General features: G+C 36.2%; 1 protein-coding gene across 2 annotated transcripts in view; it reads left to right on the top strand.

Annotated features, from left to right (window-relative positions):
• Window positions 1–15,101, top strand: part of ARIH1 (ariadne RBR E3 ubiquitin protein ligase 1) — a 102,295-nt gene that overhangs the window by 23,986 nt on the left and 63,208 nt on the right. For both annotated transcript variants that reach the window (XM_057723233.1, XM_057723234.1), the window contains one exon: window positions 13,666–13,733. In XM_057723233.1, coding sequence (XP_057579216.1) covers window positions 13,666–13,733 — 68 coding nt within the window. The remainder of the gene's footprint in view (window positions 1–13,665; window positions 13,734–15,101) is intronic.

Raw genomic sequence — 15,101 nt, forward strand, 5'->3', positions numbered from 1 at the left:
TATGCCATAGTAGAGATATTTTGAATCAATAGTGTTAAGATGTTTTGGTGTATTGTAAAATCCCCCTCCATTTTTTTGAGTTAACTTTTTTGAACTTTCATATTTCATATTTAGCACCTTCCTTCAAATGTATTTTAGGTATTTCATGGTCTAAATAAATCACAAAGTTATTTTTTATCTTATCGTGTGACATATTAAAATGAATGTCATGTATTTAATTTCTTCAAAATGGTCAGATCTAGCAGTCCAACTTAGTATAAAGCAAAATAGTTCTGAATTTTAGAGACCTAGGTATACTCTAATCCTGACTGCCACTATTGACATTTCAAAAGTAACTTCTGCTTTTTAGTTTTCATCTTCTTAAAATACATGTTGGTGATACATTTACAAAAATCTGGTTAAACTGTGTCTTGATGGAAAGGAATTCTTAGTAAGAGGGTGAAGGATATGAATTGTTTAACTGTATCTAAATCATGCTAAGATTTTTAAAAAAGTAGTGCTTTCTTATGCTTATGTCAATAAACTTTACAATTGAAATGTTTTATTTTACAAGAAATAAAATTTTAGAAGAAAAATAGTGAGCTATGTTTGCACTCTTTCCCACTTCCTTTTCCAATCCCACTTTATAATTCTGCAAGTTGCTATTTTTTCTTTCAATAGTATACTATGGAATTAACAATTGTACAGCATTTTCTTTTTTTAAAAATTTATTTAAATTTTTTTTATTGGCTGCATTGCGTCTTTGTTGCTGCTCGTGGGCTTTCTCTAGCTGGAGAGAGTGGGGACTACTCTTCATTGCAGTGTGTAGGCTTCTTCATTGCGGTGGCTTCTCTTGTTGCGGAGCATGGGCTCTAGGCTCATGGGCTTCAAGTAGTTGTGGTGCATGGGCTCAATAGTTGTGGCTCGTGGGCTCTAGAGTGCAGGCTCAGTAGTTGTGGTGCACAGGCTCAGTTACTCTGTGGCATGTGGGATGTTCCCGGACCAGGACTCAAACCAGTGTCCCCTGCATTGGCAGGTGGGTTCTTAACTTCTGAGCCACCGGGGAAGCCCCTGTACAGTATTTTCTAACATGACCTTATTGTTATGACCTTATTGACATTTTGTGAATTCTGTAGTGTGTGCATCCTTCCTTTCCTTTCCTCTCTTTTCCTTTCTTGACCTAACCTAACCTTACCTTGGATTTGAGCTTGCTGGCCTTTGGATACAGACATTTATAAGTAAGACTGAATGTCTTCAAAAAAGGTTATGGAGTTTATCTTTACACTAACAGTGTGTAAACTATCATTTTGTCTACACTTGCTGACACTATTAAGAATCATAAAATTTTCACTAGTCTGACAAAGAAAATATTACTTAGTTGTTTTGACATTTCTCTGAATTGCCCTTTCATATCCTTTGTGCCTTTCCTTAGTGAGTTCTCTCTTTTTTTTTAATTGGCTCTGTTGTGTCTGTTGCTGCTTATAGTAGGCTTTCTCTAGTTGTGGTAAGCGGGGGCTACTCTTTGTTGCGGTGCGCAGGCTTCTCACTGCAGTGGCTTCTCTTGTTGCGGAGCACAGGCTCTAGGCGTACGGGCTTCAGTAGTTGTGGCTCATGGGCTTAGTTGCTCTGAGGCATGTGGGATCTTCCCGGACCAGGGCTTGAATCTGTGTCCCCTGCATTGGCAGATTCTTTTTTTGTTATTTTTTTGTTTTTTGTTTTTCTTCAATACATTTATTTATTTATTTATTTTATTGGCTTTGTTGGGTCTTCATTGCTGTGTGCAGGCTTTCTCTAGCTGCTATGAGCGGGAGCTACTCTTCATTGTTGTGCGAGGGCTTCTCATTGAGTTGGCTTCTCTTGTGGAGCATGGGCTCTAGGCGCGCGGGCTCAATAGCTGTGGCTCACAGGCTCTAGGCGCGCGAGCTCAGTATTTGTGGCGCACGGGCTAAGTTGCTACACGGCATGTGGGATCTTCCCAGACCAGGGATCGAACCTGTGTCCCCTGCATTGGCAGGCAGATTCTTAACCACTGCCCCACCAGGGAAGTCCCTCTTAGTGAGTTCTTAATATGTGATAGTTGTAGCACTTTTGTCCAATCTGTAATTTGTGATTTTAAAAAAAGAGAGTAATACTTGTATATGATAACAAAAAAGTAAAGACCTATTATGTCTTCAAATGATTACATTTATAACTTTAATTAATACACCTCTTTCTTTCCATCACCTTTTGGCATTATCTTTTTTCTCTTTTTGTACCTTTGAGGATCGCAATTTATGCTAGCTATACTTTTATGTTATAAAAGTTCTTTTGTCTTGTGATCATAGCCAAATCTTGGTTTGTTCATAGCTTGATTTTTAAAGTGACACCATTGAATAATGTTTGTGTTTATGGTTACCATTCAGTGAACGGTCCAAGTAGTCCAGTTTACACTTGGATTGTGTTTACAGTTCTCCTGGAGCCCTCCATTTTGCTCTTTTAATCCAGGATGCCCTTCCCACTAGGCCTCTTGTATAACCATCAGCCATGAATTTTTATATTACTGTTCTGCCTGTTTCTTAGATCTATGTCTTTTTCTTGATTTAATCTCATTTTGCTGGACTGCATTCTTTTTTTTTTTTTTTAATTTATTTATATATTATTTTTTTGGGGGGGGGTACACCAATGGACTGCATTCTTAATTTAACTCCCACATAACTTTTTTGTAGGATATTGCTCATTGTGACTGATGTTGTTTTCAATTTGCCGTTAATCTTGGTTGCTAGATTGGCTGGCTAGGAAACGTCTAGGTTGGAGTGTTATGAAAGATACTGCCTTCTGTATTCACTGTTGCTAATAAATCTAATATCAGTCAGCTTGCCATTTCTTGATGACTTTTTTAAAAAAAGTTTCAGCTTTTTCTCTTTATCCTTTGTGTTCTGAAGAGATTAATAAATGTGAATCTTCTGATTATTGGGCCCTTATTGGACCCTTTCAGCTGGAGACTTATGTCATGTCATTTTAAAGCTTTGGGAAATGAAATTTTAATACTGCCTTGGTAATTCCCTTCCCTCTCCTCTCAGAGTTCCTGTTAGTTGATTGTTAAAAACAGTGGATAGTGGCTTAAGTAAAAACTATAATAAAATTATATAAGAATGATTTGGGAGAGAGTGCATGTAGGAGGACTAAATCTTCAACTTTCACAAGGAAGGTGATAGATAATATCTAAAATGGAAAGATAGTTACTATCTGAGCATAAGCATATTATTAAGGAAAAAATAAATCCAAGAGGAAGCAGCTAAAAGAATTTAAAATGGTTGCCTCAAAGGATTGGAAGTCATTAACAACTGGATGTAGCAAAGATGCTTGTCAAACCTTGAGGTTACCATTAGCTTCTAAAACTGTACATCCACTAAATTAAAAAAAAAAAATTTAACAGTGATTCAGTGCAGTCCCATCATTAAAGGTCCATGTTTAGTGATACCTTCATTCTTTAAAATCACCTCTGCAAATATATGTAAAAGTGTTCTTAGTCCAAACCTTCATGAAGGAAGATTCCAGTTGTATGTACCACATGTTCCTTTTTCATTATTCTTAACCATTGAGCTATGTATTTTGAGAATAATTGGCACGAGAATGTGCTGGAGGTATATGTGGCCTGTTACAGCTTGGTTATAATACTTTCTTTAAATGATACAGGAATATGTTTTTGTCTATTTCAGGATCGTTTGGATTTATGACCACTTTCTGATCTTTAAAGACATTTATGATCACTTTATTTTCAAGTAGAATTTTTCTTAGAAAAACATTTGTAAGATTCAGATTTACTTAAATAAAACTTTAATATTCTAAATATAAGCACTATGATTTTCTTTTTGTTATTATTTTTATAATTAATTTTTATTGGAGTGTCATTGCTTTACAATGTTTTGTTAGTTTCTGCTGTACAGCAAAGTGAATCAGCTATATATATACATATATCTCTTCTCTTTTGGATTTCCTTCCCATTTAGGACACCACAGAGCACTTAGTAGTTCCCTGAGCTATACAGTAGGTTCTCATTAGTTATCTATTTTATACATAGTATCAATAGTGTATATATGTCAATCCCAATCTCCCGGTTCATCCCACCCACCCCATCTTTTCCCCACTTGGTGTCCATACTTTTGTTCTCTAAAGCATCATGATTTTCAGATAATCTCACGTTTATATCAGATAATCTCACGTTTATATCAGATAATCTCACATTTATATCATACAAAATTTTGTGTACCAAATATACGTGTATAGAGTATGAATAAGAAGTAGTCATTCAGTTGCTAATCAGAATCCTACCACTTATTGATAGGTGTTTTGAGTTGCCATCTTGGGAAAGGAAGGATATTAGTTAAAACATACAGTTTAAAGCACTAGGTCAAATACTGTTTTTAAAAAAAAAAAGTAGTAGTAGTTGGGAATGTATATGTATCTCTTTTTCCAAGTGCCTCCAGATGAAATAAACTACATACAAGGCTTCTTAACAATATTCAGTTCACTTTACAAACTGATTTATGTATGCTGTCTTTATGTAGTTTGGAGATGGCTGGTGGTAGTGTTAAGGTGAAGTGACGGTACATTGAAGCCACTCAGATGTTTTGGTTGTGTGTTTGGTGGAACATTTTCAGTATGTGCTACAGTAGCTATGCAGATTGCTAATACTTGGGGTGTGACCATTGGAATCCAGAGGTGAGAATATGAGTAGGTCACTCAAGGTTGCTAAATAACCTTGATTATTTCTTGCAATTCTGAACTACCACAAAAATAAGAAAATAACGTAAGGTGGTCTATATACAGTCTTCATTTGTGCTTTAGATTAGCTCCATTATGCCAAGATAGTTTGGAATTGGAGTTACCTGATTCTTGGCCTTACCTTTTAGTTCTTAGGCTTTTTATCTATAGGGTTTTTGTTCCGTCCTGTCCCCCCATCGCCCCCCCCCAAATTTTGCCCGACTGGGACCTCATGTAATGATGAAAGTTTAAAACTAGAGATTGTTGGGGGTGACTTGGCCCTTGTTCAAGTAAATGCTAAAGTATACACTGCTATTTAAAGTCATGAGCTTGTTTTTCTGTTGTAAAATAGAAGTTTTACATATTGTTTCTACTGTTTATGTAAATATATCCCTTCCATCACCCAACCCCTTTGGTTTGCAGTTGAATTTTTACAGAATAAATTAAATGATTATACACAGTTTAGTAAACTTCCTTACATTTACAGAAATATTTTATTTATTTTGTTCTAATTACATTCTCTAGAGGCGAGATCTTTGACTCTTCAAATTTGACATGACATGAAAGTGATTTCCTTCATAAAATGCATACCAGGCATTTGAAGGACAAGATGAAGGAGAGCAAAGTCAAATTTGAAATGCTATTGATGGGTAGTTGGCTAGGGGCATTCATTAACAAGCTTTGGTACATCAAGATTAAATTTATAGTTCAAATGTATATCTCAGCAGAATTTCAAGTTAAGTATCATGGATTTACAGAATTATAAATAGTTGGTCAAAACTTGTCAGTGTTAAATTTTATTTTAAATAACCTCCAAGGGTAGTGAGTAAAGTGTGAACTTCTTGCTAAAATAATGTCCGGGAAGCATCTTCAGTGGGAAAGTATCTCAAAGAACGTTACCCTCAATATATTCCCCTTTTCTTTTACCTTCCTTCTCCTGATGGTAGCTTAGAAATAAATATTCAAAACTGGAAACTTTGAGGATTAGTGTTATTTGTTTGTTTAAATTTCTTTACTTATTGGCCGTGTTGGGTTTTTATTGCTGCATGGGCTTTCTCCAGTTGTGGCGAGCGGGGGCTACTATTTGTTATGGTGCGTGGGCTACTCATTGTTGTGGCTTCTCTTGTTGCGGAGCATGGGCGCTAGGCATGCAGGCTTCATTAGTTGTGGCACACGGGCTCAATAGTTGTGGCTTGTGGGCTCTAGAGCGCAGGCTCAGTAGTTGTGGTGCACGGGCTTAGTTGCTCTGCAGCATGTGGGATCTTCCCAGACCAGGGCTCAAACCTGTGTCCCCTGCATTGGCAGGCAGATTCTTAACCACTGTGCCACCAGGGAAGCCCCAGATTAGTGTTGTTTAGTTGTAAATCCTTTTCATGAATATAGCTTTTAAGCCATCTGAGTATTCTGTGATGGTCTTCTTCACTCCTCCTAATTACCTCTCTGTATCGCTGGGCTAGAAAGCCAAGAACTTTATTTCTCAGAGCATTTTGCATTTAGGGTTTTAGACGTGAAATAGTTGCTGGCAGTTAGATACACGTGTGTGAGGTTTGAAGGGAGTTCATCTTTCATCTCTTTTCTGTCCACCATCCCCCTCCCTTTTTCTGGGTTGTGAAAATGAGATTTTTCTGCAGTAGTGGAAATGCAGCATTGCATTGTCCATTCTTCACCTTTCTGCACTATCAAGATGCATTTGTAGCAAAGGCAGCAGCTAGACTGTTGTGCATATATCATCTTGCTTCATGGTTTTCTAGGAGCAGTTGTGGCAGTAGCAGTGGTGACTTTCTGATTCTTTGGATCACAGTTATCTGCTGTTCTTGAGTTTAGTGGTTCCATTGGTGGCTTAAGGGGGAAAGTCCCTTGTGATTCAGTTGTATAGTGTTCTGGTGTCATTCTTGTAGACAGATGTAGCCTTACAGCCCCATCCCTCCAGTCCTTCCAACTATGAGGGTGAGTCAGAAATTATCCCCACTCCAGTTATATTAAAACTTCTGTTGGCTGCACTGTCTTATCAGCACTTTCCGTTCAAGGCTAGTTCTCCCCAGTCACTGCTGTGCAGGTGTGTGTGTGTTACATCAGTTCATTTGTAACTGCAGTGTGAGCAAAAATGGATTCCTCACTTGTGATTTGCATGAAAGAAGAGCAGCATGCGATGATTCGTTTTTTTGTGATCTGAGGGTGTACCTGGTGCCGTTATTTATTGAAGACTTTGTGCACAGCATGGAGAAAGCGTTTTTTCGTGAAGAAGTGTGTATGAATGGGTAGAGAAGTTCAAGGAAGGTTGCACTAGTGTTAGCAGCCCTACGAGGACAAAGATTCACTTCTGATGAAGAAGTGAAGACAGTGGTGCGTTTGTGGCTTGCAGCTCAGCCTAAAACATTTTTTAATGAGGGAATATGAAAGCTTGTTGACAGATTGACAAAGTGTATTGAAAAGCAAGGAGACTATGTTGAAAAGTGATGTATTTGTCTTTTCTAAAAGTTAATTAAAATAAATTCTACAGCCAGAGTGCAGATAATTTTTGACTCACCCACTTATTAAGCACCCAGTTACTCTCATTGACTCCCCCCTTTGCTCAAAATATCTAGTGGTTTCTATTCCTGGCACCCTGTCCTGATTGATCAAAGTCAAGAGCATCTTTTGGTGACAAAATACTACTCTTCCATTTTGTATGTGGTACTGTATGAACTTTGGATACCTAAAGGATTTATTGTATGTCTTTGACTAAGTGTTAAATTATATTGCAGCCTTTTAGTGACTCTTAGTATAAAGCTCTCAGCATTCTTATATACTTATAAAGGGAAGGCAAATTATACCTGAATTATACATGGTAATTTCTTAGAAGGAAATCAAGTATTTGATTAAATCTGAGAGTTTGGAAATGAAAATTTTTAATCAGTGTGATGAGCTCAAAATGTTGCTTCCTGTAGTCTGTATTAATGCTTCTCAAACTTTAGTGTGCCTACAGGTCACCTGAGGAACTTAAGGGTCTGGTTGAAATGAACATTTGTAGATGTAGATTGGGATCTAGGATTCTGCATTCCTAACTAACTCTTGGGAGATTGAAATTTTGTGGACCACATTTTGAAGTAGCAAGTCCTATACTACTGTTAATTACTATAAAAGTAACACTTGAAATCTCTAGTAGTGTGATTATTGAGTAGAAAAACAAAAACTTTTATACCCTACTCCCAAACCAGTCCTGGGGGGATATATCATTCTCAAGGACAGCTTTCTAAAGTTTTTAAATTGCACATTCAATATGTCGTACAAATTTATTTATTTTTTTAAATACAAAAATGGGATATTGTACATTGCCCAGTAACTTGCTTTTTTCACTCATTGGTATCTCAGTAATATCCTTCCATCCCAGTGCATGCAGATCTGTTTTCTTTTTGTTTTTTAAATTGCTGCATAGTATTCTAAGTATGGGTACAGCATAATTTATAGGCAGGCTCCTCTTGGGAAAATGTAGGTTTTCTTTGCTTTATTGCTTTTCCAAATAATGTACATGTGAAATTTCTTTTTTTTAAAGAACTTTTATTGAGATACAATCGACATAAAATAAACTGCATGTATTTAAAGTGTACAATTTGATATTTTATGTGAAATTTCTTATTCTTACCGTTTTACACTTGCAGATTTCTTTTGGCTGGGTTCCTAAAAGTGCAATTTCTAGGTCCTAGGTCAAGTGCATTTTAAGTTTTGATTATTTCTGCTAAACTCTTTTTCTCACAAAGGTTTTAAGAGAGTTGCCATCTCACTAACATGTTGTGGGCCAGATCCCCACACTTTTGTTTCCAGATACTATCAATTTTTAAGATTTTAGCCATTGTGGTAGATTCAAAACAGTCATTGTATTAAGGAGGTTGAATATTTTCTTGTTTTTCAGCCAAATGTATTCTTTGAATTCATAAACTGCCCATTTTTGTTGGATTATTTGTCTTTTATGGATGTGTATGTTTGCTTATTTACCTTTTATTGTAGGTGTTGTAAATATTTCTATACAGAAGTTTTTGTACTTTATGGCTTTTGGGTTTCTAATATTGTTTTAAAAAGGCACATTAATAGTCTATAAAATTTGAATCATCAGCAGCTCTCTTAGGGAGCTCAGATCAAGCTATACAGAAACATAATATAGAAATATGAGCCCATTCTTGTGTAGGAAGATTGTCAAACAGAGTTTTGAGATAGACTCTGTAACCTATTTAATTCTATTTCAGATGAAATTCTGAGATAAATAAAATCTAGGCTTTGGAGGTCTTTTTGTGTATGTTAGTTGGGTTAAAAATGGTTTTATTTTGTTTTGTTTTTGCTGTTTCATCTTAGGCTACTGTTTAATATTATAAAACCCATTCTTGTAACATTTAGCTTCCCCTAAAATAAGAAGACTGTCTGTTGAGACTTTTCAAAAAATAGTTCCCTCCCCACAATATTAATCCCAGGAATGTCATTCAGCAGCTTGGTTGATCTACCAGGAGAGCCTGTCATACTGTTTTGAATGTGGGCCTGTCTGAATACGTGTGTACATCTAGAACTGTCGTTCTCCATCTTGGCTGCACATGGGAATGCATATGGTAATGCCCAAGTTCTTCCCTTTCCCACCCAGTCCCCTCCTCCACCTTTTGTCCCCCACTTTGCTTCTGATGTATTTGGCCTGGGATGTGGCCTGCACATCAGTTTTTTAAAAGCTCCTCAGGTGATTCTGATGTGCTACCAAAGTTGAGAATCATTTGATCAAAGGGTAGAGGATGATAGTGCATAAAATCTCAGCTGGGACAGTATTCAGACCCACTTTAAAAAAAACAACAACAAAAAAAACACAAATTTATTTATTTATTTATTTATTTATTTATTTATTTATTGGCTGCATTGGGTCTTCGTTGCTGCACATGGGCTTTCTCTAGTTGTGGCGAGTGGAGCCTACTCTTCTTTGTGGTGTGTGGGCTCCTCATTGCTGTGGCTTCTCTTGTTGTGGCTCATGGGCTCTACAGTGCAGGCTCAATGGTTGTGGCACATGGGCTTAGTTGCTCCGCGGCATGTGGTATCTTCCTGGGGCAGGGATCAAACCCGTGTCTCCTGCATTGGCAGGTGGATTCTTACCCACTGCGCCACCTAGGAGGTCCCTGTATTTTTAACAGCTGCTCTAAAAATCTTTGTTTGATAATTCTAATATCTGGGTCATCTTGGGGTCAGAATAAAATAATTGTCTTCTTCTCCCTTGATAATTGATCAGATTTTTGTTGTTCTTGCTTTGTCTGGTTATTTTGGATTCTGTCCTAGATGTTTGGAATGTTGTGTGAGATTCTGCATCCTCTTAAAATCCTTTAGAGAGTGGTGAGGATCCTTTTATTTGTTTTAGTAAACAAGTCAACCCAGTTAGGTTCTACCTGAAAGTTCTTTCTAACTTTATGTACAGATTTGTTTCCATCATCTGTGCAGTTTTCAGAGTCTTTGCTATATTGAGTTTGCCCCTCGCATTCCCACTTAGGTTGATTTGGGCAGTGGTTTATATCATAGTTCTGTTCTGGAAGCCTCTTTTATTCTTCTTTGGCTATGTTCCACACATGCATAGCTTGCATGTGAGCCCAGGACTTGGTTCATACACAGAACTAGGAATCTACTTCTCCATCTCTCTCCTTTCAGCAATTTCCTCTACACTCTTATCTCCCAGGGGCCCTTTTTGTTCATTCTCTAGCCAGATACATGGAGTAATCTCAGTTTTAGTTTCCTGCCTGTCATGCCTTGAGGTGAAGTGGCAAGAGAAAAAAAGAAGAAAATAATAGGGATTCTCCTACACTCTTCATTTCACAACTGGATTCATCTTCCTGATTCCTCTGATCAGAGCAATGGATTTTCTCTTGTTCTGTGGTCTGCAGTAGTGTAGTTTCATGGCTGGGACTGGCCTCAGGGCAGGGCTGGGAGAAATAAGGGCAAAAGAAAAAAGTATTCTCCCCACCTTCTCCAGGAGGCTTTTGCTTTAGTCCTCTGGCCAAGAATATATACTTGTTTCAGTTTTTGCTGATAACGCGTACTATACAGTATGTCTGTTTGGCCCACCCTTGTGTCAAATCCAGGAAATAAAGGAGAAAAAACAAACCAGATACTCACCATCATCTTATATGTAGTTCTTCACTGCTTTCCCCAATCTGCCTGCTGTTATTTAATTTTCAGAGTACTCTGTTAGTTGTATTTTGTATTCTGTCCAGAGTTTTTAGTTGTAATCAGTGGGAGAGAGATGTGCTTATTACTCCATCTTGGCCAGGACCAAAAGTCAGATTGTTCTGTTTTTAAGTAAAAACAAACATTATTGATATATAATTTTTATATGACTAAAGGTACCCATTTTTAAGTGTATAGTTTGAGTTTTGATAAATGTTTTCCCTCATATAACCAAACCATCACATTCAAGAAATAGAACATTTTTCAGTCCCTTAGAAAGCTCACTTGTGCCTCTTAGCTTTCTGCCATCCTCTCTTCATCCTGCCCTGAATTACCCTTTGGTAGAGGATATAAAGGCTATTTAGACATATGACTAGTAACTAAATGAAATCTTTAATATTCCTTTGGATTCTCCTGTATAGAATAAATGAAGTAATATTAGATCCAGATTGTCCTAGGTGAGAATTCACAACTGGTTCTACTTAATGAGCTACATGATATTGGGTAGTTTTTGTAACCTTTTGGAGCCTAGTCATAGTTTTCTCATATTTATAATGGGAGGTAAGTATATTTACCTTACAGAGTGCTTTGAGAATTAAATGAGGTGTATAAAATACCTTGTGCAGCATCTAGAATACAGTAGATGCACAATAAATGTTATTCCCCCATCGCCTTTCCATTTATGTGCAGTGCACATAAATGACTTGAGCCAGCTGCACTAAGACAGTGACCTAAATATATTTATATAGTATTGTGAAATATCCTCTGCCCTATAGTGTAGAGCCCTGGCAGAATATAGGTATTTTGGCATTATCATGTGGGTTAGCCAAATTCTCCAGTAATAATATCCTATAAGGAAAAACTTTTGAGCATGTACCTCCGATACAGTATGTACATTATTAAACACATTACATCTACACAGAAAATTTTCAACAGTTAGCTAAAATCAGAAAGTTGTCATGTTTTCTTCATCCTGGGGGACCATTAGTCTAATGTTATGAATCCCTTTGGTGATGAACACATTTGGGGGATGAACCTTAGGAATCTGTTTTTTTAACAGAACATTCCGTGGTAATTTTTGAAGAGCCAATAACAGGTTTGGGAACTTCTGGATGAGACAAATTATTATTATTGTTATAATATTATTATTATTATTTTTTTAATCTTTTGGCCGCTGCTGGACAGCTTGTGGATGGCTTAGTTCCCCCACCAGGGATCGAACCTGTACTCCCTGCATTGGCAGCACGGAATCTTAATCACTGGATCACCAGGGAAGTCCCGAGACCAGTTTTTGATATAGGAACTGAAACACAGAAAAGACACTCAGCAACATTAAGTCAAAGAGGGCACTTCCCCTCCTCTCCCTTTTTTCTCTCTGCAAGTCTAAAATTAACAATTCCTAAAACATTTTCCCCCAAGTGCACTGTCAGTGGCAGAGAATATATAGTGCATTTGATGCCACAAAGTTAATAGTTGCACAATCCCAGTGGATAGTAGTAGACTTAATTTTCCCAGTTGATAGGATTATTACGCTTATTTTACATATGACTAAATGAATAACTGTTTCAGTTGTAGGCAAATCATATTGTAAAAACCTGTTGTATCATATTTCTGGACACACGACAATGTCTCTATTCTGTACAAATATAACTTAGCTAATAGGTTTCACTTTTCACAAATTAATTCTTGTAGATTGGTAGTGTCTTTCTCAAGCACTGTGTTAAGCACTTGAAGAGCACTTTCTTAAAGGAGGATTCTTAAGGGGGTCTGGGTCCAAGAAGTAAGGAATACCTAGATGGATTAGCAAAATGTGCCTGAAGTGGAGGGTTGGGACTTATAACGTCTGCATCTTTGGCTTTTTTGCCAAAGGGTATGTGGATGCATGTGAGTTTTTCTGTGACAAATGGTATTATTGAGAATAATTCATAGGATTTTCTTTCATGACATTTTTATACAGGATTACTTTTTAACTAAATCAGTAGTTAACTAATACTATTATTGTCTAACTATGGTGAAATAAAAGTAGTTTATATACAGAGACCTTTTTTGAAATGTTATTTGATATAATAAAATCATAAATGAAATACAAATAAGCAGACTCAGGTTTGAGTTTCACTTCTAACATTGTAACTAGCTCTAGTATCTTTGAGGATTTCACCCATCTCTTAGGTTTTTAGTTAAAATTCTGTTCACTAGTTTCATGGGAAATGGAAGTATTTGTGACATCATTGAATGACAGAGCAGTGAACTTTGGACTTATTTCATGGTGATAGCCTTTCCTTCTAGAAATGAAATAGCAGCTAACGATTATACTCTATAAATTATTTCATAGTACAGATATTTTGTCGTTTTCATTAAACATCGCTGAAGGACCTTCTGAATTAAAAATGGTTTGGACTCATTTGAACTATTCAATACGTAAAATGTTAGAAATTTTTTTGATTTACAGTGTGCTGATGTTGCAGTCTGTTAAATGTAATTGCAAAAAAGTTCACTTTAATTAGTGCTTGATTTAATATAGTAGTTTTTCATTTTATTTCTTCTTGGCTTATTTTGAATTCTGCTTTAGAATCCCACAGAAACCTGACATATTAGTGTGACAAACTATTTTTAAATAGTTCTGATGTTATAATTAAAAATTTGTATTTTCTTAGGGGAATAAAGAAATATGTTAGAAAAGGAAATTTGGGTGGGTGTTATAGAACTTTAAATTCAACCTAAAAATTCACTAAATGTCAATAAAGTGCTATTACCTTAAAATGACTTTTTTTCCCCCTTCTTTAGAATCCAGCTACTATCACAAGAATACTCCTTAGCCACTTCAATTGGGATAAAGAGAAGCTAATGGAAAGGTAAGGAACTATATTGTCAGCTTTTTTCTTAGAAGTAACACAGAAGGCATGTTGAACTGAATTTATGAGACACAAGTAAGTAACTGATTTATATACCAGTATGTGAACAAGCCAGTGTACAAGTTATGTTTGCTTTAATGTATTCCCCGTTGGCAAGTTTTGCAACAAACTTAGTGTTAAGGGAACTCAAGCTTAATGTTTCTTCTTTTGTTTTGGAGGTGAGGTGTGGGGGCTCTGCTTCAGTATCTTGAATGATGTATCTTCTTGAGTACTGAGAACTAAAAATAGGTTTTTCAAAAAGGGCTTGGTATATTCTTGGAACACATGAATAAGATTTTCCTTTAATTACTTAAAACTTTCTTGCCCATAAATCTTTATATCTACCTTAAGCGTAATAATGACATTTCTTCAGTAAAAAAATAAAGTTGCTCAGGGTATCCTTGCCACCAGAACAGCTGTTTGGGCTGGTTCTCTGGTTTCAGTGCAGGATTAAATTCCATTGGGTATTTTCTCTCTGGAAATGTTTCTAGTTCTAAAAGGTAAGAAATCACTGGAGAATAGCAATAATAGTGCCATTATTGTTTTTTTCCTCTTAGATTGGAAATTTGGAGCACTTTATGTTAGGGTGAAAAGCCTTTATTTATTCTGTCAGCCTTATTCTATCAGTCTAAAATTAGCAATTCTAATTTTAATTTTAAAATTACAACTAGTTTTTGTTGTGAACTGAGAACCCAAATATTATGAAAAAATAAGTGGAAAAAATTCCCCATTTGATTTTAAATCAAAAGCACTTTGCAAAACATACTAAATAATACCAAGAATATTACCCAGTTTCTCACATCTTGCACCCCAGCTACAATTTAATAGGAACAACCATACATCTTAATTATTGAGCCCTCTGTGCCAGGCATTATTTAATTTTTTTCCAAATGATAGTTTTATGGAGCTACAAATTATTATCCCCACTTAACTGTTACGGAAACTTAGACTTAAAGCTTAATATATTTATCTCAGTTTCGTAACACAGGGAGTTAGCACTCAAACTCGGGTTTGTTGGACTCCAAAGCTTATGTTCTTAAACACACATACTGTACAGATTAACCAACGTTAGTGAAGAATAAAATCCTTGACTAGTGCGTTCTTCATTTGTTTGTTTTTTTCTTTTTTTTTTCTTTTTCTCAAGGAGCTGACCATTTTTTTTGAAGTCAGTGGTATTTCTTAATTTTGGTCATATTTATTTTCAGACTTAGTTTAGGAAAAATGTAGTTGTCATTGTTTATATCTGATACTCTTCTACTGAACTAGACTGACTCACAGTTTGTTTCTTATTAATGTATCTTTCAAAAGACATTCTCAAATTTGTCCTAC

Source organism: Hippopotamus amphibius, chromosome 2, assembly GCF_030028045.1.
Source record: "Hippopotamus amphibius kiboko isolate mHipAmp2 chromosome 2, mHipAmp2.hap2, whole genome shotgun sequence".
Lineage (NCBI taxonomy): Eukaryota > Metazoa > Chordata > Mammalia > Artiodactyla > Hippopotamidae > Hippopotamus > Hippopotamus amphibius.